This window comes from Lipotes vexillifer, unplaced genomic scaffold (genome assembly GCF_000442215.2).
Source record: "Lipotes vexillifer unplaced genomic scaffold, Lipotes_vexillifer_v1.1 scaffold1699, whole genome shotgun sequence".
NCBI lineage: Eukaryota > Metazoa > Chordata > Mammalia > Artiodactyla > Lipotidae > Lipotes > Lipotes vexillifer.
Window position 1 is genome coordinate 326,177 of NW_006796961.1, and position 23,762 is coordinate 349,938.

At 55.1% G+C, this 23,762-nt stretch overlaps 2 protein-coding genes across 3 annotated transcripts in view; one reads left to right on the forward strand and one right to left on the reverse strand.

The window, feature by feature from the left end:
• The first annotated feature begins 439 nt into the window (after positions 1 to 439).
• PTGER1 (prostaglandin E receptor 1) lies at positions 440 to 2,265 on the forward strand. Its single transcript, XM_007469045.1, has 2 exons — positions 440 to 1,399; positions 1,999 to 2,265. The coding sequence occupies exons 1-2, from the start codon at positions 440 to 442 to the stop codon at positions 2,263 to 2,265; spliced, it is 1,227 nt and encodes a 408-aa protein (XP_007469107.1).
• Positions 2,266 to 2,947: 682 nt separating this feature from the next.
• The window catches only part of PKN1 (protein kinase N1), a 23,472-nt gene continuing 2,657 nt past the window's right edge, over positions 2,948 to 23,762 (reverse strand). The window contains exons 1-22 of one of the 2 annotated variants that reach the window (XM_007469047.1): positions 22,779 to 22,817; positions 21,425 to 21,728; positions 19,775 to 19,926; positions 18,036 to 18,171; positions 14,574 to 14,719; positions 14,139 to 14,352; positions 13,128 to 13,322; positions 11,384 to 11,493; positions 11,149 to 11,292; positions 8,859 to 8,934; positions 8,635 to 8,776; positions 8,453 to 8,546; positions 6,696 to 6,775; positions 6,545 to 6,620; positions 6,357 to 6,448; positions 4,938 to 5,114; positions 4,712 to 4,774; positions 4,498 to 4,574; positions 4,135 to 4,277; positions 3,761 to 3,868; positions 3,593 to 3,673; positions 3,009 to 3,212 (exon numbers count right to left, since the gene is read on the reverse strand). In XM_007469047.1, coding sequence (XP_007469109.1) covers positions 3,009 to 3,212; positions 3,593 to 3,673; positions 3,761 to 3,868; positions 4,135 to 4,277; positions 4,498 to 4,574; positions 4,712 to 4,774; positions 4,938 to 5,114; positions 6,357 to 6,448; positions 6,545 to 6,620; positions 6,696 to 6,775; positions 8,453 to 8,546; positions 8,635 to 8,776; positions 8,859 to 8,934; positions 11,149 to 11,292; positions 11,384 to 11,493; positions 13,128 to 13,322; positions 14,139 to 14,352; positions 14,574 to 14,719; positions 18,036 to 18,171; positions 19,775 to 19,926; positions 21,425 to 21,728; positions 22,779 to 22,817 — 2,853 coding nt within the window. Of the gene's footprint in view, positions 3,213 to 3,592; positions 3,674 to 3,760; positions 3,869 to 4,134; positions 4,278 to 4,497; positions 4,575 to 4,711; positions 4,775 to 4,937; positions 5,115 to 6,356; positions 6,449 to 6,544; positions 6,621 to 6,695; positions 6,776 to 8,452; positions 8,547 to 8,634; positions 8,777 to 8,858; positions 8,935 to 11,148; positions 11,293 to 11,383; positions 11,494 to 13,127; positions 13,323 to 14,138; positions 14,353 to 14,573; positions 14,720 to 18,035; positions 18,172 to 19,774; positions 19,927 to 21,424; positions 21,729 to 22,778; positions 22,818 to 23,762 lie in introns of those variants that run through there. The other variant, XM_007469046.1, reaches the window with a different exon arrangement.

Sequence of the window (23,762 nt, forward strand, 5' to 3'; positions counted from 1 at the left end):
CGCAAAAAAAAAAAAAAAAAAAAAAAAAAAAAAAAGAAAGAAAGAAAGAAAGAAATGGGTCAGTGGGTATCAGATGGGGCCGGGGGCCAGGAATTGGCTGTCAAAATGGGAGGTGGGTGTCAGAAGTGGGTGAGTAAAGCCCAGAGGTGGGGTCAGAGACAGGTGAGGCTGAAGCCAGGTGACCCTGGTGGACAGGGCAATGAGAGAAGACTGAGGCCTGGAACAAGAGATGGGCTGGTAAGAGGAAGAGGACGAGTGGATCAGGAATGGGGCAGCCAGAGTCACTTGGAGTTGCCATGGACAGAGGGTCCATAGAAGAACTCCATGGGGTCAGATGGGTCCTGACGGTCTGAGACGCGGCCACCAGCTGGTCCCAGGCCAATGGTGGAACCTCACCTCCCCCCCCCTCCTCTCCCCAGCCCCACCCCCGGCACCTGACATGAGCCCTTGCGGGCCCCGCAACCTGAGCCTGGCGGGTGAGGCGACCACGTGTCCAACAGCTGGGGCCTCCAACGCCTCCGCCGGACCGCCGTCGGACCTGGCGGGCGCGTCGCCCGCGCTGCCCATCTTCTCCATGACGCTGGGCGCCGTGTCCAACGTGCTGGCGCTGGCACTGCTGGCGCAGGCCGCGGGCCGTCTGCGGCGCCGCCGCTCGGCAGCCACCTCCCTGCTGTTCGTCGCCAGCCTGCTGGCCACCGACCTGGCGGGCCACGTGATCCCGGGTGCGCTGGTGCTGCGCCTGTACGCGGCGGGGCGTTCGCCGGCCGGCGGCGCCTGCCACTTCCTGGGCGGATGCATGGTCTTTTTCGGCCTGTGCCCGCTGTTGCTGGGCTGCAGCATGGCCGTGGAGCGCTGCGTGGGCGTTACGCGGCCGCTGCTGCACGCAGCCGGCGTCTCGGTGGCCCGCGCGCGGTTGGCTTTGGCCGCGCTGGCCGCCGTGGCCTTGGCCGTGGCGCTGCTGCCGTTGGCGCGCGTGGGCCGCTACGAGCTGCAGTACCCGGGTACGTGGTGCTTCATCGGTCTGCGCCCGACGGGAGGCTGGCGCCAGTCGTTGCTCGCCGGCCTTTTCGCCGGCCTCGGCTTGGCCTCGCTGCTCGCCGCGCTCGTGTGCAACACGCTCAGCGGCCTAGCCCTGCTGCGCGCCCGCTGGTGCCGCCGCTCTCGACGGCACTTCCCGGCTGGAGGCCTCGACAGCCGCCGTCACTGGGGAGGGCGCGGACCCCGCCCGGCCTCCGCCTCGTCCGCCTCGTCCGCCTCGTCCGCCTCTTCGGCCTCCGCCGCCCCCGGCGGCTCCCTGGGCCGTGGCTCAGCGCGGCGAGCCCGTGCCCACGATGTGGAGATGGTGGGCCAGCTCGTAGGCATCATGGTGGTGTCGTGCATCTGCTGGAGCCCCCTGCTGGTGAGGGGCGCACATGCCCCCTCCAACCCTGCTCCTTCCCACGCCCTCCGTGACCTCTCCCACCCTTTTCCATCCTGGGATACCTGGGTCCTCTCTCCCTCACCCAGCCAGGGCACTGCCCCCTCGAGGCCCCACCTGCCAGAGTCCACCCTTCGCCCTCTTCCTCTGACGTCCCACTCCTCCTCCTAGTCCCCGTATCTTACTCCTTCCTGGGGTCTTTGTAGTTCACCCGACCCAGGCAAGGTTCCCCTCCAACCCCACCCACCTAAGTGCTTTCATTCCCTGGCTTCCTTCCACCATCACCACCCCTTTTCTCTTCTCCCCTTCAATCCCCTGTCCTTTGGGATACCTGGGACTTCTTTCCTGCCCAAGCACACACCCACTGAAGGCCTTTGCTTCTGCCACGCTCTCTAAGGCCCCCACTTCTCCCCTCTCTCCACAGCTCCTTCCCAATTAGATTCCCATTTACCCTCCCCGTGACGTTCCGTCCATCCTCACAGCCTCCTTACCTTCAGACACTCTCCCATCCATCTCAGCCCTACCCTTCACCGGTGCCCTTTTCTTACACCACCCACCGCTCACACTGTCTTCTCCCACAGGTGTTGGTGGTGCTGGCCATCGCGGGCTGGGGCTCCAGCTCCCTGCAGCAGCCGCTGTTTTTGGCCGTGCGCCTCGCCTCGTGGAACCAGATTCTGGACCCCTGGGTGTACATCTTGCTGCGCCGGGCTGTGCTTCGCCAACTGCTTCGCCTCCTGCCTTCAAGGGCAGGTGCCAAGGGCAGCCCCAGGGGGCTGGGCCTAATGAGGAGCGCTTGGGAGGCCAACTCGCTGCGCAGCTCCCGGCACAGTGGCCTCAGTCACTTCTAGGCGCGCCCGGCGGCTAAGCCAGACCACCCGGGGCCGGCCTCTGGTCCGCAGCTCGGAGACTTCGGGGAATAAAAGCTTTTTGCGGACAACCCCAGGGCGGTGCGTCCCGTCGGGGATGCAGCACCCTCGCGGCCGCGCGGGAGCGGCAGAGGTGCTGTGTACGCCTCCGGGGTGTGCAGTTTCGGAATTAGCCACGCGGGGGCGTAGAAACGCAGAGCCGGAGTCGCAGGAGCACGCGCACAACGCCGTGGCCGCAGTCCTGGGGCGGTGGCTCGGCTGGGAGCAGAGTGGGAGGGTTGGGGGCCGCTCTTCGCCCCTGCTGCCGTCATGAGTGACTTCCGCAACCATTCGCTCACTGTGGCCCTGAGCTCCTCCACACAACCCCAAGTCCCTACCCCCCAAACTATGCCCCATCACTGGCCTCTAACCCCGGAAGTCCCTCAACACAGCTCCGAGCCCTCTCCCATGGCGGCCTGCCCATGCTCCCCACCGTAACAACAGCCCCGAGCCTCCACCATCCCTTGGCCCCCTTCAAACGATCCCCCACCATATTCCAGGGCCTCTCCCCATCACTCCCTACGGCGCCGGCCACCCATCACATCCCCTCCCAACTCTCCCCACCTCCAAGCACGCCCCCCCACCCCCATTACTGCGCAAGAACGGGCGGAGATGCATGGATAGAGCAAATCCCAAAGGCCTTTTTAAAAACTGACAGCTCGGTGGGGGCAGAAGTGGGGGAGGGGCTAGCAGCCCCCGGCCACAAAGTCGAAGTCCCGGAAGGCTGCCTGCTCTGTGGCCGTGAGGGGCCGAGCGTCGCGGGGTGGGCTCAGCGTGGGGGCCTCCCCTGTGAATTCCTCGTCAAAGTTGCTGACATCAGTGCGGCCAGCCAGCGTGGGTACGAAAGGCGGCGGCAGGCGCCGGGCCAGCAGGGCATCCCAGCCCAGTGTCTGCAGGGCAGAGAGGGGAGAGGTCAGCAGGGGAGGCTCAGAGCACAGCGCAGGAAGGCTTTGCTCCTTGCACCCTGTCTGGCCTTGGATCTGTGGGGATCAACACAGGGAGTCACAAGATAGAGGGAGGGAAAGTGGCGGGCCTGGGGGCTCAGGAAGGATCACCGTATGAGTGGGGGGAGGGGCCTGGGCTCATACACAGGGCAATGCTCCCCCCCGCAGGCCAGCCTGGAGTGGATGTGGGTGTAGGAGGTCCAGTGAGGGTAAGGGAGGGGGAAAGAAAGGCAGGCAGGTGTCAAGGGAAGGTGACAGTGTTGGAGATGAAGCCACTAGGTCTTGGGTGGGGGGGATGACTGGGTCCTGGGAGTGGGGGACTTCACCCTGAAGAAAGGCTGTTTTTTCACATCCTCTGCATCCCTCTCGCTGGATCCCAGCCTCCGCTCTGGATTCCTCCGCAGCAGCTGCGGGGAGGGAGTTCTGTGTCAGTGTTCCTCTTGCTAGTCCCAGAGCCACTCCCCTGGCCCACCCTAAGTTGGGGGGGTCCTCACCCTGCGCATGATGCCGATGGCTTCAGCTGACAGGAAGCGGGGGTACCGAACCTCATCGTTGACGATGCTGTCGAATACCTCCTCCTCGTCGTCCCCTGGGAACGGAGACTGGGGACAGGAAAAGCCAGGGTGAATTAGGCCCCTCTGGCCACACCACACCCAGCTCCACCCTGGGCTCCCGTTGCACTTTTACAAGGTTCGCTTGGGAGGGTAAGTACCCCAATTTACAGATGCAGAAACCAAGGCTAGGGAGGCAAAGCCACCTGTCCTCAATCAGACAGCACATAGCGGAGGCCAATTCTGACCCCCCTCTCCCCCTCCGGGCATATACAGGTTACCGGGAACAGGCAGGGCAGAGCGGCCTGGGGCCTCACCTCACCAACCAGCATCTCATACAGCAGCACGCCCAGCCCCCACCAGTCCACCGCCCGAGTGTACGATGTGTCTGTCAGCACCTCAGGTGCCAGGAACTCCGGGGTCCCGCAGAAAGTGCTGGTCCGGTCTCCATAGCCCATCCCTGGGGGCAGCAGGGCCATGTGAGGTTATGGCGTACGTCACAGCTCTAGCCTAGCCCAGCCCAGCATGGGGTGGTCCAGACAGACAGCCCCGTCCCAGGACCAGGGTAGGGGATAACCCAGATAGGGCTGGGGACTCCACTCCCTCCCCTCTCTGTCTAAACCCCAGAGGCCAGCCCCTCAGATCCCAGTCCCCGTCCGTCCCCCCCCCCCGCTCATCACCCTCCTTGCAGAGGCCAAAGTCTGCAATCTTGACATAGCCCTCGGTGTCCAGGAGCAAATTGTCCAACTTCAGGTCCCTGTGGGGGAGGGGATGGGAGGATGTAAAGAGGGACGAGTGGGAATCTGGGTCCTGCCTGAAGCCTCAGAGTCCCCCAGTGGGCGGAGCATGCATGCACGGGTATATGCGCACATGCGTGCGCGCGCACACACACACCTGTAGACAATCTTGTGTTCATGGAGAAACTGCAGCCCCAGCACCACACAGGCCGAATAAAAGCTGCAGAGAGAGGCCGGTGTGAGGGAGCTGGGCTTCCAGGAAAGGTAGAGGGTCACATAAGGCTCTCACATCCTCAAAAGCCCCCCCCATTACCCCATAACTCCAAGAGCTGGGGGGAGGCAGGGCCTGTGGGTGGAGGTGTGGGGTGGGGGACTAGGCTCACACAGCACGGGGCTCCGAGAACACATCACTGTGGATGTGCAGCATCAGGTCCCCGCCGGCCGAGTACTCCATCACGAAGCACACGTGCTCTGCTGTCTGGAAACAGCCAAACAGGTTCACCAGAAAGGGGTGTCCCGCGCTGGTCACAGCCGCCAAGATCCGCTTCTCACACATCAGGCTGGGCAGGATGGGGGTGGGGCAGGGGTCAAAGACCACAGCAGCTCCCTACCACCAACTCGCCCACCCGCTAGAGTCCTCAATCATCAGATGTTTGTCAAGGGCCTTGCATGGCTGTGCACACCTGGGCAAGTTGCTTAATGCTTCTGAACAGGCACCCAGAATCCATCCATTGTCCTAGTAACAGTCCTAGTAACTTCCCTTTGGGAAACCACCAGAGGGACTGTTATTTCCCTTTGGAGCACCCCATCTCCCTGGCCAGGAATTGGCCCACAAAAGGGCAAGCCAAGCCAATGGGGCTCAATCTCGGGATTTCTGCTGGAATTATTAAGGTAGAGAGCTAAAGTTTGCAGATGAGCCTTAAACTGCTAAGGTGGGGGGCATCTCTGTCCCTGTGAGGGGACTGCAAGCAAAGCCCACACAGACAAAAGCAGAAGTGAGAGATATCAACTGAGCACCTGTGTACAGCCATGACTGAAGGTAGTCCACCCCTGGACTTTTCTGATGCAGAGCAATAAATTCCTGTATTTGCTTAAGCGTAAATTGGGTTCCTGGTTAATAAAAGGATGTCAATAAGATTGGCGACAATCTCAGGTACCTACAGGGGGCAAGGCACTGTGCAGAATGCTCTAGAGTCATCCTCTCATTCATTCCACCCGGCAACCTTGCAAGAAAGGCATTATTACTCCCCTTTTCTAGAAGGGGAGCCTGAGGTTCAGAAGGGTGAAATGAACTAACTCCCTAAGGTTTCTAAGCACATCTGTAGCAGAGGTAGGATCTGAACTCAGGGTCCTGACCCCAAAGCAGAGGCAGTACAATGGCACCATTAATAGCACAGGCTTCAGAACTCGAGTCCCTAAGTTCAAATCCCAGACCTGCTGCTTACTGGCTATGTGACCTTGGGCAATTTGCTCAAACTCTCTGTGCCATCAGCAGAATGGGGACAATAACAGTACTTACCTCTTAGAGCTGTTGTGAGGAATTCGTTACTAAATGTAAAGCACACAGTGGGTGCTTTCTAGGAGTCGTTATTATTGTAAGTATTGGGGTGGCCAAAAAGTTCGTTCGGGTTCTCCTGTAATACAGAAAATCCCGAACGAACTTTTTGGCCACCCCAATACTAGCTTAATAAGTACAAGTGACTGTTATGAATCACTCTCACAGCAGCTCCAAGGAGGGGACTGCTCTGTCTCCCATTTCCCAGAAGACGAAAGTTCTCAGAGGGCCTGAGCAGGGTCCCCACCTCTCCACCTCGTCTCGGGCCACAATGTCCCCTTTCTTCAAAGCCTTGATGGCAAACAGCTCCCCACTGGGCCGGAATTCGGAGAGCAGCACCTGGAACCACAGTGGGCAGGGGTGGCCTTAGTGGCCGGTCCAAGGACCTGGAGGTCTGGACCCCCCAGACCCCCAACTCCTTGCCCCCCGCCTCACCTTCCCAAAGTGACCCCGGCCCAGCACCGCCAGGAACTGGAAATCCTCGAGGGTCAGGGGTGACTTCCTCAGAGGGCTGTGGAAAGAGGAGGCTGGTGGGGAAGTGACAGTGGGCAGGGGTGGTGGGTGGTGGCCAGGGGAGGGGTGTCACCTGCACAGGGTGGGGCCTGGGATCTCCTGGGTCTCTGAAGGCAGCTCAGGAGTGGTGGTAGTTTCCTGGATCAGAGAAGTCTGTGGCAGACAGAGGAGGTCAGAGTACAATAACCCGTAACTACAACAGCCACCAAGGCTCTTGTCACCAATGTGACCTCACCTCTCCTCTCCCTCCCCTCCTCACTCAATCCCCCTTCAGCCACACTGTTCCATTCACTGTGCCCTGAACACACCAGGCATGTTTCCACCCCAGGACCTTTGCATGGGGCTGTTCTCTCCACCAGGAACTCTCTTTTCCCAGCACCTGCACTGTTCCTCCCTCACCTGCTTCAGGCCTTTATTCAAATGTCACCTTGGAAGGTGGCCAGTTGACCGCCATATTAAATAACTAACAGAAGCTCCAACACTCCCTGTCCCCTTTATTTTTCTTCCCAGCACATTCTATGCTCTATTTTATCATTTATCTACTTATTCCCTTTATTGGTATTAGGGAATACCATGGAGTGACCTAATTCTTTACATCATACGCATATATAACTTTGAGAAGAATCAAAATTCATAATTTAAGTGGGAAAAATTTACCTACTGGTCCATCATTCTCCACTATAGAGACAGTTCTAAAGATTCAATCAGCGCAAACAGGTGTACAGTAGGAAACACAGTCCTCTCCTGCCCCAGCTGCCCTCCCCAGAGCCAGCTGCTGTTAATGATTTCGTGGGTACCTTTCTAGATGTATTTTATACCATTCAAGCATTTTGGTGGACGTGTGTGAATGTCCATCATAGATGTCCAGGAGTGGAACTTCTAGGTCAAGGTAACGCCCACTTTTTTAACTCAGCCAGCTGTGCCCTCCGAAGGAGATGTAGTGATTCACGTGCTATTTTCCTGCATCCTCCCCAGCATTCAATGTTATTCAACTTTTGTATTTTTTTTGACAAACTCATCTAATTTAATGAGGCATCTCCTTTTAATTTAATGCCATGAAGCATATATTATTGTTTCCATTTTTTTTAGAAAATGAGGTGTAAAATGCACTCAGTGAGGTGGGCAATGGAAAGAACTCTTGCATACATATCTACCCAGATGCCCGTCGCCTAGACCAAGGGTTGGTAAACTCCATGTTTTGTACAGTCTGTAAACTAAGAATGAGTTTTACGTTTTTAAAGGGTTGGGGGAAAAAAATCAAAAGAAGAATGGTTCATGATCCATGAAAGTGACAGACATTCAGTAAGGCTTCCTGGCGCACAGCAACACCCCTTCATGTCTGCCTGTATCAGGTGTGGCTGCTTTCTACGAGAGCAGCATTGACTAGTCATCACTGTGACCTTCCGGCCCACAAAGCTGAAAATACTGACTATATGGCCCTTTCCAGAAAAAGTGTGCTGACCTCCAACCTAGATCAAGATGCAGGCTCTCTTGTGTCCCCCCTCCTATCAATAAACCCCTGCCCAGAGAAAACCACTAACTGGACTTCTGTCATCGACTTGAGTTTTAAACGTGATCGTTTTACAGGGCAGTGTACCAAACACAGAGAGGTGAAGCTGCTTGGCGTGAGTCACACAGCTAGGAGGCAGCAGAGCAGGGACGGGACCCAGGTGGCCTGGCTCCCAAGCTCATGTTTTTACCCGGGATAGAGAACGGGACCCCGGTCCTGGCAGAGGTGTGCTGGGTGACCAGGGAAGTTCCTGGCGATCTCTGGGCCTTGAGTGGCAGTGGAGGTCCCATAACACTGCCCAGCCCAAGGGGGAAGCTCACCAGACTTGATGGGCTGGAAGGAGGACCCAGAGGGCTCTTCGGGGGTGAGCCGTCCAAGTCAACCCCGAGGTTCAGCTTCTCCACAGATACGTCACTGCAGCAAAGGGAGAGGGTGCATCTAAGACCTAGCATTCTGGGAAGCAACCAGAGGCAGCCGGAACTCCGGGGCCCTCCCTCCTTACCCTGTGGACCGAGCCTCGGGTCCTGCAGAAGCCCCAGGGCTGAAGGTGCCTGTGGCAGTGGCATTGGGGATGAGCCTGCGAAGCAGGCGCACCCAGGTGGCGACGTCGATGTTCATCTGCCTAGCGCGCTGAAATGCCTTCCCTGGGGAGACGGGGGCAGGTGTCACCCTGTGTGATACTCCCGGGACGGCTGGCCTCTCCCCCGCCCCAGCCCAGCCCCTCACCTTGCTGCTTGGAGAAGATCTTCCTCTGCCGTCGGAGCCGCGGGATCCTCTCAATGACAGGGTTGCGGAAGGTGACCTGAGGGAGGGGCTCGCGTGAGGACCCTCGCCCGCCTCCAGGCAGCTTGGTGGGGAAGCCCTTAGGGTCACAGGTGTGCACACCCATACGTATCGGGGGTTCTGATCGCTGTGGCATTGCGTCCAACCACAGAGTACTATGCATCCTATTAAGGGGTCATAAAGCCAATCCATCCTTCGACAGGACCGCCTCCTGAAGTGCCACCTTGGAAAGGCAAGAAGTAGGCAAGCAGGCCCTCCTCCAGGGGTGGGGAGTGGGTCTGATCCAACGAGATGTACATACAACTCCAGCAAACAGGTCCTACACTTCACCTAGTGTCCCGATTGCCCAAGTGTGGTCCCAGACCAGCAGCATTAGCATCACCTGGGAACCTGCTGGAAATGCAGATTCTCAGCGCCGCCACCCCAACCTGGACCCACTGAATCAGAAACACCGGCGGTGGAGCCCACAAGTCTGTGTTTCAACAAGCCCTCCAGGTGATGCCGGCACCCACCCACGTGGGGAAACCACTGGTCGAGTTGAATTCTCCCGACTCCAGCGCATCTTCTAGAAGGCGCTGGAGTCACAGAACTCTGTGGCTTTATGGGTGTCCAATCTGGTCACCTCTAGCCACATGTGGCTATTTCAATTAAGTAAAATGAAAACGTCAGTTCCCCCAGTCACACTAGCCACACTTCAACTGACTAGCGGCTACTGTATCGGATGACACAGATATGGAACATTTCTACCTACAACAGAACTCAACTATTGTAGGTTCACTGACAACAGAACTGCAGAAAGTCCTACAGGCTGGTGCTCTGGGGAGAACAAAATAGAGTGTTATGAGTAAACCTTGAAGGCAAGAAGGACTGCCTCAGAACTTGTCCCCCAGGCCACCCACCTCTATCGTCCACTTGGGTTTTGGACAGTCTTCCTAATAGAAGAATAATTTCGTGGCCCTACCATCTGAAGTCTGCCCTTCTCTGCTCCTTTCCTTCAGGAGTCCTCGATTATGAGATCACATAAGAATTTCCACCTGGATAGTAAAACAGCCCTTGAATATTTTAAGAATTTTTCTAGATACGTTTTCAAGAAAAAACTACGTGTTGGGAATTAGTGAAAATTTACTAATGTTTTTTTTTTAATTTTGAAAGCACTTTTTAGTGAAAACTTAGAGTGATATATATTTGGTCTCTGGCAACCAAGGAAAAGCTTCTTTCAGGTTAATCTTTAAACTCACTTGAACCCAATGACTCACTTGATACTTATCCCACTCCCGAAAACAGAGTTCATTATACAGCTGTATTTTATACTGTGCATTGTAAACTGTTTCTTTTTCACGTTTCTGATCTCTTTCACATGGTCTGATCTTCTTGCAAAGAGAAGTGGTATTTAAAAATCTAAGCAAGTAGCAAAAAAAAAAAACAACAAATTTCTTCCTGGGTTTAAGGACATGGGGAGACACACACATACACACACACGTATACATATATACAAAAAACAGGACACATGTATATGTTAGGGGCAAATTTAAAGAATTTTTGAGGATATTTCTGGTTAAATGAGGGCGCCAGTGACTTTCTTTCCCTGTGCCTCATTTCCTCCTCTATCAGATGTGACTGATAACAGCCCTGTCTGCATTGGGTTATTGTGAGGATTAACAAGTCAATGCCAGCACAGCACTTTGGACAAGGCCCAGCCATACTACAAGGGGTCAGCTACGAATGTTATTTAGACAATGGGCTCTTAATCAGGGGACCCTGGCCGTGTCTGGAGATATTTTTGGTTGTCACAACTTGGAGCAGGGGGTTGCTACTGGCATCCTGTGGGTGGACGCAGAGGATGTTGCTCAGCACCCTACAGTGCACAGGACGGCCCCTGCAACCAAGAATGATCCAGCCCAAATGTCCATAGTGCCAAGGGTGGGCTACCCCGATCTGGACCCTAACCCTGACATCACTGCGGAAGGAATCTCTCTGCTCAGCTGTGGCTCTGGTGGCAATCTCCGTAATATGTTGCTAGGTTTTGCTTTTCTTTTCTAGCTTGACAAAAATTTTTTTTTCTTTTTTTAATATCTTGTTTCAGAACAAAACCAATCCCAGCTTAAGTCATGCATTGATGTGACTAATTATATGTACTTTTCTATCGAGATTCAGAGACCAGAGGAAAACACATCTTCCCCTTCCAGAGCAGGAGACGCCAAAGCATTTTCTCAGGGGCGGGGTCAGGCTGTACCTCAGCCACCAGGCAGCCCTGAGGTTCCATGTCCAGCTGCACTTCATGCCTCTCGTTGTCCAAGAAGTCCTCCAACTTCAGGAATTTGAGGGCACACAGGCCCCGCTGGTCCCGCCAGAACACAGCCAACTCCAGCTCCCGTGCCTCAAGGGAGAGAAAGAGGGCCGTCCTTTGGGGTACCCGAGGCCTCAAACTCCTCCTCGTCCAAGCCCTGTCATCCCCTAACCGAACTCACCCTCTCCAGCTCCAGGGTGAAGCTCTGGTCCCAGGCGTTGGGACCACACGGCTTCCAGGACGTCTGCCCCACCACTGTGTTATCCAGCTTGAGCACAGTGCTCACCTCACCTGGAACAGGGGTTGGGGTAGGCTGTCAGGAGATTCTTGCAGGCCGAGGGTAACCTCTTGTATCTTACTAAAGAAATCTCCCCCCACAATATTCTGCTGTGCTATCTGACAAAGCTTTACAGCTCTGTCTGTCACATTAAGGCCTTCAATCCATCTCCAGTTGATTTTTGCACGTGGTGTGAGGCGGGGATCCAGATTCGCTTTTATGCTGTCTGCAAGTTCCAGCAATATATTCCTAAGTATTTACCCTAGAAAAATGCAGGCAAGTATACATCTGGAGATGCATAAATATAATGCTTATATAACAGCCCTAAATTAGAAACAGCTCACTGTCCATGAATTAATACATAAATTGTAATATAGTCTTATTAGCTAAACCATGAAATGGCTGATATTCAACTATTTTTTACCTAAAAAAAGACAGCAATTTGACATGCCTCAGTGTAAGACAACTAAACAGGGGTAAAATGAATGAACTATAGTTTCATGCAACGATAGGGATGAGTCTCCCAAACAATGTTGACTAAAAGAAGCCATTACTATGAAATACATTCTGTATGATTCCACATATATGAAGTTCAAACATAGGCAAATTAAACTACATTGTTTTGAGATGGTACATGGGTGCTAAAACTACAAAGCAAAACAAGGAAATGACAACCGTGAGGGTCAGGAGAGTAGCTACCTCTAGGACAGAGGAAGGGGCTGGAATTGAAGATGGGGCATGAGGGGGCTCAGAGAATTCTAACTTCTTGACCTGGGTGGTGGTAACACAGATGGTTACTCTATTGTTATTCTTCTTTTATTCATACTTTTAAACATGTACGTATTAGCTTTTTTCACATTGTGGTAAAATTCCCATGACATAAATTTACCATCATAATCATTTTTAAGTGTACAGCTCAGTGGTATCAAGTACGTCCACACTGTTGTGCAACCATCACCACCATCCATCTCCAGAACTCTTTTCATCTTCCCAAACTGAAACTCTGTCCCCACTAAACAATAACTCTCCGTGCCCCCCTCACCCTCAACCATTATCTCTATGAATCTGACCACTCTGGATCATATAAGTGGAATCATGTACCACTTGTCTTTTTATAACTGGCTTATTTCACTTAGCGTAATGTCCTCAAGTTCATCCATGTTGCAGTATGTTTCAGAATGTCCTTCCTTTTCAAGGCAGAGAAATATTCCATTGCATGGATGGACCACATTTTGTTTACCCATCCATCCGTCAAAAGACACTGGGTTGTTTCTACCTTCGACCATTGTGAATAATGCTGCTATGAACATGGGTATACCAATATATCTTCGAGACCCTGCTTTTAACTCTTTTGTGTATTTACGCAGAAGCGGGATTGCTGGATCATATTGTAATTCCATGTTTAATCATCTGAGGACCTGCCATACTGTTTTCCACAGTGGCGGCACCATTTTACATTTCCACCAACAGTGCAGAAGAGTTCCAATTTCTCCACATCCTCCTTAGCAGCTGTTGTTTGTTTTGTTTTGTTTTGCGGTATCCATCCTAATGGGTGTGCTGTACTAATTTTTAAGAATGTTACAAATGTGGGAAATCCAGGACCCCCCCCACCCCACCTCATCCCTCCAGACCCTCAATGCCCACTCACTGGTGTTCTCGGATTCCGCTTTGAGACTGCTCCGGCCACTGAGGCTTCCACTTCGGCTGTAAAGGCCCCGGGCTGGGCGGCTCAGGAAGGGGGTGCGGCTCTCAGGGGTCCCAGGCACCCCCACTGAAGGTGAGGGGTTCCAAGGCATGGTCTCTGGAAGGTCTCTGCAGCCCACTACACGCACCTCCAGGGTCCCTGAGAGAGGGGCAGGCTCATGACGCGGGGGGGGGTGGGTCACATCTGGGGCAGGACGAGGGGAAGGGCCTGCAGGTAAAGTGGGCGTGTGCAGAAGTGGCCAGCATGCAAGTGGGAGGTGGTGAGGGACTGTCAGGGTGAGGCAGGGGGTCTGATGCAGGGATGGCTGTGTCCAGAAGTGAGAAACATGGGACAAGGGGAGGGGTGGGTCAATCTGCGGAGGGGGTCTGGATGCTGGGGTTTAGTGACAGAAGAGAGGTTCAGGGTGTAGGCTGAAGGTCCAGGCGGTGGTGAGCCAGGTAGGACTAGGAGTCCGGGCTTAGATTCGGCAGGCTGATCTGAGGTCTGACACTGGGGCTGGGGTCTATGGTAGGGCTAGTCTGGGGAGGTAGTGGCTGAGGGATCTAAGGAGGGAGGGGCTGGCGAGCCTGGGGGTTGGAGGACAAAGGTTCAGGGCTGAGGGTTCTGAGAGCAAGGGACTGTGAGACTGGGCTGGGGGACTCTGGCTGGAGAAAAAAGGCAGGGCCATTTGGGGAGGGGTGGCGAAAGTGAGGATGGGGATGGGGGCAAGAATCCCTCAGAGGGCAAGGCGTGGTGGGAAGTCCAGGTGCATGCGGCTGTCTGCCATGGGAAATGGGGCCCAGGTCCAGAGGGTTGGGGTGAATGGAGAAGGGAGGGAACAGTGGGATGGGAGTCCAGGGTTGGGGAGAGTGGAGATCCCGGTTGGAGATCTCGGGGCTGGGGGACTCAGAGGGGTCAGGAGTCCAGAGCTGCGGGAGGTAGGGTCCGGATTGAGCGGGGGACGTCGGGACCCACCTGTGAGCGGCGCGGGCTTGCACAGGGTGCTATAATGCATGGCGGGGAAGGGCCCGGCCAGGCGGGCACTGAAGGCTGAGGACGAGGCCGCAGCAAGCTCCTCGCGCAGCAGCCGCCCCTTCGGGTGATCAGGGGGCAGCTCCCCAAGCCGCCGCTCCAGCGCCTCCCGAAGCAACCCCAGCTTCTGGTTGGACTCGGTCAGCTTCTCCTGCGCCTGCGGTGGGAGGAGCCTGGCCGGGCTGGGGGCGGGATCCAGCACGCCCCTCCCCGAGTGCAGACTCAGGCCCCTCCCCCAGACTGGCTAAGTCCTACCTGGAGCTCCTCCCTGGAAGCCCAAGCCCTCAGGCATTTGGGTCCTACCCCGGGGCTCCCTGAAAATGAGGTCCCACCCCTCGCTGAAGCCCCACCCCTCTGGGTCGACACCTCGTCCCTCACCTCGCTGACAGCCTTGCGGTCTGGGGCTTTGGCAGCGCTGAGCAGGCGCAGCACGTTCTTGGCGCCCTCTGCCACCGCGTGCTCGACTCGGAAGTGGTGCCTCAGCTCCTCGATGCGCAGCTCCATGGCCCCCAGGTCCGGACTCCCTGTGGGTGTGGGACACGAGGCAGTGAGGCTAGCCTGGGCCCAGGTCCAACCAGCCCGGTCCCAGACACGCAGCCATCTGCAGGAACAAGCACTGGCCACAGACAGACGGCCATCAATATGCATCACTTGCTCCCAAGGTGGGGGGTCATGGTGACACAGTCACACTGTCACCCACAGGCAGACGGCCACACTCCCACCCAGATGCTGTCCCTCTTTTATCCAGACGCTCTCACACCCACATGGACAGTCCCAGGGATGTAGTTAAGCTGTCACCCGGGGACAGTCATATATACAGGCACACCATTAACAAAGTCTTAGGGACGGATACATTGTCAGGGTCCCACTCCATCCCCAGGGACTGTCGCAGGGATACCATGGCAACTGGATAGGATATAGTCACACAGACACAGGGACACTTAAAAAAAAATAGTAACTTTTATTCATTGCTAATGGGAATACAAGTGGCTTTCCAATGGAGGCAGTTCGGCCATTTCTATCAGAATCACAAATGTATTTACCCTTTGATCCAGCAATCCCAGTTCAGGGATTTTATCCCATAAAAAACACCTCTGCAGGGACTTCCCTGGTGGCGCAATGGTTAAGAATCTGCCTGCCGGGATTCCCTGGTGGCGCAGTGGTTTAGAGTCCGCCTGCCAATGCAGGGGACACGGGTTCATGCCCCGGTCCGGGAAGATCCCACGTGCCGCGGAGCGGCTGGGCCCGTGAGCCATGGCCGCTGGGCCTGCGCGTCCGGAGCCTGTGCTCCACAACGGGAGAGGCCACAACAGTGAGAGGCCCGCGTACCACAAAAATAAATAAATAAATACATAAAAAGGAATCCGCCTGCAGATGCAGGAGACACGGGTTCGAGCTCTGGTCCAGGAAGATGCCACATGCTGCGGAGCAACTAAGCCCGTGCGCCACAACTACTGAGCCTGCACTCTAGAGCTCACGAGCCACAACTACTGAGCCCACGTGCCACAACTACTAAAGCCCGCGCGCCTAGGTGCTCTGCAAAAAGAGAAGCCACCGCAATGAGAAGCCCGCGCACCGCAATGAAGAGTAGCCCCCGCTCACCGCAACTAGAGAAAGCCCATGCGCAGCAATGAAGACCCAATGCAGCCAAAAATAAATAAATAAATACATTTATTTTTTTAAAAAACACCTCTACACGGTTATTCACAGCCTTCCTTCTAAGAGCAAAAGACTGGAAACAACCTCATTTCCTCCAGCAGGGGTCTGGATAAATGCATAGTGACCACCCACCCCATGAAATATAATGTAGTTGGGAGAACAGGAACAGTGTCACACAGACATCGTCACACTGTCACTCACAGGGTGACAGTGGCATTATCACTTTGTCACCAGTGTAGGCACTGGAACACACACACACACACGCTGAGGAACACACACTCTCACAAAGATGCCATCACACTGCCACATAGGGACACTGTCACAGTGGTGAGGCTATTACACAGATATATGCCTTGTCAACCCCCAGCAAAGGGACACAGTCACAGGGGCAGAGGGAAATGGTCACAAAACATAAATACCCTTATAGGACACAGTCACAGAGTGGCAAAACTCCCAGGGCTCTATCTCCAGCCCAGGGAGAATCAGAGGAACACAATCACACTGCCACATGGATAAGACATAGGGACAGGTAAAGAAATGCCATCATACTGTCACATAGGCAGGGCAGCATCACTGATACCCATAGACACAGAGATCCAATGGCATAGGGACAGGCACAAGGATACACTGTCACCCAGTTGCAGGAAACTTGTCACTCAGAGAAACAAGGTCACGGTCACCCTTATCCAAGGCTGTAGATTCCAAGGACGGTCTCGCTGTCCTGCACAATGACCTAGACTCAGACTTGGGCACTCAGACAGTCACAGTCACCCACAGCTGTGTGGCACCCACCGGGACTGCTGTCACATGTGCCCAAACAGTCATCAAGGCTTTTACACTTATGGGGACAAAATCAGGCTGTCACCAAAAGTTACAATGTCACCCAAAAGCACAGGGCCGTGATCATACCATCACACACTGGCACTGAGAAGCCCACGTAGGCATTCAAAGTACAGATGAACAACCACACAGTCACGCCGACACCTCCCCGCTACAAAGACACACACACTGTCATCCGAGTTCCAAGCCCTATTGCTATGGACTGCATGTTTGTGTCCCTGCAAAATTCATACGTTGAAACCCAACCACCAATATGATGGTATTAGTTGGTGGGGCCAGTGGGAGGTGATTAGGTCATAAGGGCGGAGCCCTCACGCATGGGACCAGTGTCCTTATAAAAGGGACCCCAGAGAGCTCCCCTGCCCCTTCTACCAGTGAGGATGCAGTAAGAAAGCAGCTGTCTATGAATCTGGAAGAGGGCTCTCACCAGACGCTGGATCTGCCGGCGCCTTGATTCTGGACTTCCCAGCCCCCAGAACAGTGAGAAATAAATGTCTGTCGTTTACATGCCCCCACCCCCAGTCTGTGGTATTGTGGTACAGCAGCCAAAATGTACTAACACCCACCAAGAGCTGACACTTACTTCTCATGGTGACACAGAAACTACCATAGTTACAGGGCAGGATATTATTATGGAGGAGCTGCGGCACCATAATATTATTATGTATTGTTTGCATGCAACCTCTGGTCCCCGTGGTCAGCATCGCTGACACACGTCAGTAGCTGATACACTGACACAATCAGTAGCACAGATAATCTTCTCTGCACACAATACATCAAGACCCTGTGACAAATTCAGGCTAACAATGGGGTTGAGACACCCCCAGGCATTCATACACTGAGACAAACAAAGAAACACACACACACCGTGGACACCCACAGTTCTACACCACAGGGGCCAACGTGACAAGGCAACCACCTAGTCCAGAGGTCCACTCATTATTTCCGTAAAGAGCCAAAGGGTAAATATTTTTGGCTTTGTAGACCACACAGGCTCTGTTGCCACTACTTGGCACTGCTGTTGTAGTGCAAAAGCAGCCTTAAGTGATAGTAAATGAATGGGCATGGCTGGGCACCAATAAAATTTTATTTGAAAAAAAAAAAAGGCGGCAGTAGCAGATTTGGTCCAAGAACCTTAGTTTGCCAATACATGATCACATGCAAATCTGAAATAGGACAAAATGGGAAACTGAGGCTTGGCAAGGGTCAGGAATGGGCTCCAGTCACATGGTGAGTCACAGCACCCACCTCCCTGCCTCAGAAAGGGACCCCTCGTGGGGCTGGGAGCTGAACTCTCCAAGGTGGAATGCAGGTGAGGCTTTTTCAGGGCAAGGGACTCACCTTGGGCCTCGTCTGCGGCCGCCTGGCTCTCCAGCTGGCAGGCCTGCAGCGCCCGGCGGAGCTGCATGCGGATGATGTCAATCTTGGTCTTACTGTCCTGCAGCATCTGCTGGGCCGTCAGCAGCAGCTTCCGGTCCTGGAGGCAGAGATGGGCCATGAGGGAAAGGCTGGGCAGATGAGGGTCTGACCACCAGTCCTGCTGTCCACATTGTGCAGGCCCTGGGTGACCCTGTGACAGAGCATTCACGTGTGGGTGTGATAACATGTGCCTCCGTGTGCTCCTGGGTGCTGATGGGAGACGTAGCCCATGGCATTTGAATCCTGGCTCTGCCGCCTAACAGCTGTGTGACTTTGGGCAAGCCGCTCAACTACTCTGGGCCTGTTTGCTCATCTGCAGGAAGGGGAGTACTAATAGCGCCAAGCAACACTGGGCTGAGAATTAAAGGAGCTAAACTGTGTGTAGGGCTCAGAGCCGTGCCTTGCACCAGCAGGCACTGTATTTGTGTCAGCTCTCAGAATGGCGTACGTGTGTAAGTGTTCCCCATGGTGGGTGTAGCCTTGACTGTAGCCACGTGGGTGAGTCCAAGGGTGACTGGATGTGAGACAGCTGCAGTAAGTGGAGTCCCGATGTTTGTGTGTGCAGATCAAGGCACAGCGATGACTGGGCATAGCCAAGGACCCCGTGCTGTGTACAAGCACCGGACACTGGTTGTGGATTTTCCCATCTACCTGGTGCTGTGTTTCAAAACCAGGCACTGCTAACCTGTGGTGAAAGAAGCCTGTGTACTGACTGAAGGCGGCAGGAGGGAACCCTTTCTGGGTGACAGGAAGTGTTCTGTATTTCGATGTGGGTGATGTGTACCCAGATGAAAATTCATTGGTCTGTACACTTAAGTTTTCTGCACTTTACGTCCATTTGTTACACATCAATAAAAGGTTAAAAAAAAAAAATTCTGCATGGCTTGTGCCCTCCCACATAATATTCACATCTGTGTGTGCACATAGGCATGGGTGCTCTCTGGGTCTCTAGCTGTAGGTCTGACTGTGCTGTGAGTGTATCTCTGGGTGTTGGTGCAAACCTATGACTGTGTGCTCAGTGTTGGTACAACTGGGGGAACACCTGTGTGACAATTCTGGTCTCTGAGTGTGAATTTAATAATGTGTGTGTCTGTGTGTCTAGGCGGTCTGTTGGCCTGTGCTGTGTGTCCGGGCGTTATACGATGGTGTGTGTCTCTCTGTATCTAGAGGTTGCTCTGGTGGTCATCCTCCACGTGTTTATGAGCATTGTTACTGATGTGACTCTAGATCTTATGACGGTGTATGTGTGTCTGTGTGTCTCTAGGTGTTGTCATGACCATGGCTGTGTCTCTAGATGTTAGGATGATGATATGTGTGCACCTAGGTGTTGATCTGCATGTACAAGTGTCAGAGAGAGACCACCAGCAGTGAGAGGCTGCATGTTGCCCTGACCATCTCTGGGGGTAACTGACTTTGGGGGGGACAGTCTCTGCCATGTGTCTGTCTGACATCACCCACAGTTACCCTGTTTCCCATATGCCCCCATGAGCTGCCCGCACCCCAGTCCTGCTGCAAAGCCACCCATCAGCCCCTCTGTCCCCAACCCAGAGGACCCTAGACTCCCAAGGGAGCAGATGTAGGTGCCACCCTGCCCCCCCCCAGACTGTATGCGCTTGTGGGTGTACATGCACACGGTGGGTGTGTACTCACGCTGCCCCTACCTTAGTGCTGCCATTGCTGTACGTCTGGATCATGTTTTCCGCCCCTTGCTTCACCTTCAGCTCGATGGCCAGCTGCTTCTCCAGGCCGGCCATGCGACTCAGGTTGGTGGCTGAGCAGGCTGGGCCGCCTGCACAGGGGGACTGGGGGGCATCTGGAGGGGGTAGATGGGGCAGAGTCACCACGGCCCTCACCTCCATCTGCCCAGGTGGTTTTGCCCCAGCTGAGAGGATCCACCCCCAGGGCCAGGGAGAGGAAGAGCTGGGGACCAGGGTCCAGAGGGCCCAACCACCCCAGCCCTCATAGGGAAACCCCTGCAGGACTGGGGCAGGACCAGCATGAATGAGCACAGGCAAGTGTCCAGGTGTGCGCTGAGTCCTTGGTGCTGGTGTGACTGTATCTACCTTCGTACGGAAGTCCCCAACTACTTACACAGCTTTGTGGGCATCCGTGGGTGTGGCGGTGGTTAGGTCTGTGACCCGCAGGGTGTTGGCATAACTGAGCGAGTGTGTGTCTCCCCAGGTGCTAGTGTAACTGTGAGATTCGAGGTGTTAGAATGACTGTGTGAGATTCTGGGTGCTGGTGGTGACTCTAGGCATATGCTTCCGACTGTTGGCACAACTGTGCTTTCTGATCTCCTGGCACTGGTACAACTGTGTCCACGTGTCTGGGTTCTGGTACAGCCGGACATGCGTGTCTCTGGATGCTGGCATGGCTCTGTGAGTCTCCAGCGAGTGGTGTGACTGTCCAGGTCACTCTGGGTGCAGCTGTGACCGGATGAGGTTTTGGGTGTCGGCTGAACTGTATCTCTGAGTGTTGACATGACAATGTTGGTCTCTAGCTGTTGACACACCTAAGTGGTATATGGGTGTTGGGCTAAGTGGTGTTGAGTCTTCAGGCCTTGTCCGATTGTGTATAAGTCTCAGGCTGTTGACAGGTCGGTTGACGTCTGTAGGGGTTGGGCAGCTCTGTGTGTGTGTGAATCTCTGGGGGTTGGCGTGAGCATGTGCGAGTCTCTGGGTATTGTCTGTGTGTCGGTGTGACTGTGCATGCATTTCTCTGGGTGCTGGGTGCCAGTATGCAAGTCTCTGGGAATTCATATGATAGTGTGTATGCCCTTAGGAGTTGTCTGGGTGCTGGTGTGACCGTGTTGTGAATGTCTCTGGCTACTGATGTGATGTGTGTTACACCTTTGTCTTTGGTTGCAAGATGAAAAAGTTCTGCAGATCCCTTGCACGATAATGTGAATCTACTCAACACCACTGAACTGTACACTTAAAAATGACGAATTTTGTTATGTGTTTTTTGATCACAATTGAAAAATTTTTTAATCAATAAAAATTAAAGATATTTTAGAAAGAGTCTTTGGGTGTTGTCCGGGTGGTGGTATGACTCTGTGAGTCTGGATATTCGTGTGACCCCGTGTAAGCCCTTTGGTGTTGTCCAGGTGTGGGTGTGACTGTGTGTACCTTTCTCTGGGTGTTGCTTTTGGCCTTTGGTCTGCCTGTATTTTGAGGCTCGGTGCTGTTGTGACCGAGTGTGTCTCCCTGGAGGTCAGAGGCGATGGGCTGGCCTCGCTATAGGACACAGCCAGTGAGCCCTGGGCAGTGGAACCCCCTGCTGTCCCGCATCCCCGGGGAAGCCTGGCTTACCGTGCACGCCAGCCGCGGGGTCGGGCAGCACCACATGGGCGTGCAGCTCCTGCAGCTGCTGGTGCAGCAGGTCGAGTCTGCGCGAGGAGCCACGCAGCACCAGCTCCACGGGGCCGAGGTTGCGGCCCAGGTCGGTGGTGGCCCGCCGCAGGTTCTCGGCGCCCTCCTTCAGCTTCAGCTCCTTGCGGATCTCCCGCCGCAGCCGCTCCCGTTCCAGCTCCAGCTGCTGCTGCACCCCGGGGGCTGCCAGGTCGGCACCCGCCAGGCCCAGCTGCTCCAGCAGGGACCAGCTGCGTGGCTCGCTCTGCGGAGGACGGAGCAGGGTCAGTGGGGCCAGGAGGACTCTGGGGTGCAGACCGTGCTCAGCCAACCTGGCCTGGCCCCCTCCCAGACTGTAACTCCTGACACAGGGCCGGCTCTACGTCCTCTGATCGGCACCGCCCCGCCCCGCCACCAAAAGTGGGAGGTGAGGCAAGGCCCTGTCCCTGCTTTCAGACATCCCCAAACCGCGAAGTCCCGAGGGCAGGGGCTTCTCCTTCCCTGTCCCCTCAGACTAGGGGACCACAAATACAGTTCAATCTCCCTTCATCTGTCCTTATGCCAGTGGGATTCTTCAGGTCAGATCCCATCACCCCACCACTGTGCCCCCCAAGCTAGGGGGTCCCCAAGGACGGGCCCTATCTCCCTTCCATTGTCCTCCCAAATTAGGGGGTCCCAAGAACAGGCCTTGTCTCCCTTCTGTTGCCCCCCAAATGACAAGATCCTGAGGGCAGACCCATTTCTCTCCTCTGCTGCCCCCCTAAACTAGGAGGTCCCAAGGGTAGGCCCCATCTCCACTCCCCTATCCCCCAAATTATGAGGTACTGAGGGCGGGTTTCATCTTCCCTCTGCTGCTCCCCAAACAAGGAAGTATGAAGGGCAGGCCTCTGATGCCCCACCAAACCATAAGGTTGGGGTCCTAGGCCCCTTTTCCTCGCTGCTGTGCCCTCAAACTAGGAGGTACTGAGGGCGGGCCTCACCTTCCCTCTGCTATACCCACGAAAGAGGAGGACACGGGGCGAGGCCTCATCTATCCCCTGCTGTACCCCCAAACTAGATCCCGGGGACAGGCCCCATCTCCCCTCCTAAACTGGCACCCGAAAGAGGAGAGCCCCCTCCCTTTCCTCCTCTATCTCCCCAGCCTGGAAGCCCAAAGGGCCCCACACAGTTTCATCTCTCAAGCAGAAAACTCCAAGTCTAACACCCCATCTCCTCCCTTCAGTCCAAAACCGAGAGGTACCGAGGGCAGAGCCTCTGGCCTGTGCCACTTGGGGCCCTCTTCTGCTGGCCCCCCCACAAGGACCCCAGCCCGCACCTCCAGCTCCCGGTCCAAAGGGGGATTGGCCTCCGCCATCCTGGGTCCCGGCTGAGGGCCCCGCCCTCTTCCTGAACCTCAGCCCCGCCAGGGCCTCTCGCCTGCGACTTCCTCTTTCCTGCTAGCTCCCAGCAACCCCTGCAAAAGGCCAGCTCCGGGCCTCTGGGGCATCTAGAGGGCCTTCCTCTCAGTCCCCACTCCAGGCCTGAGCCGGCTTCTCTGGAGGCACCCCGGGGATGGCCCCTGCTCCCTGTCCCAAGAGGATGCCCAAGGCGTACAGAGCGTGCACACATTCACAGGCCCACTAGTGTGGACATGAAGAGCAGCCTCCCCCACGTATACAGGCTCCAGGGGCTGGCTTGGGTGTGCACACACTCTCATACACCTATAGGCATGTGCACGCATCGCAGGCTAGCAAGTGTGTGCACACCCCCTGCGTCTACCCCTGTGCACACTTATATGCAAACACCCATGAGTGCTTATATGGGTGGCCCAGCCCCCTTCCTGCAGATGCAGCCTGTCCCAGCTTCCGGATTCTTCTCAGCTCGGTCTTTCGCTGCTGCTGACCACAGCTTGGAGGCCTAAGGGGCCTGGCCAGCCCAGCGGCACCTCCTTGAGGCCCACATTGTGAGGAGGCAGCGCTGGAGGGCTGGGGTGAGAGTGTCTCTATTAAAGCTCAAGTATGGTAGCAGTTACTACAAGCTGCACCCAGGTCAACTAATGCAACCCCAGGAGGTGCTATCATCACCCCATTTTCTTTCTTCTTTTTTTGGCCATGCCGCATGGCATGCCGGATCTTAATTCCCTGACTAGGGATCAAACCCATGCCCCCTGCAGTGGAAGCACAGAGTCTTAACCACTGGACTGCCAGGAAAGTCCCTATTATCACCCTATTTTCAAGATGAGGAAACTGAGGCCTGGAGCGGTGATGTAACTAGCCCAAAGTCCTACAGCCAGCAGAAGGCAGAGCTAGGATTTCAAACA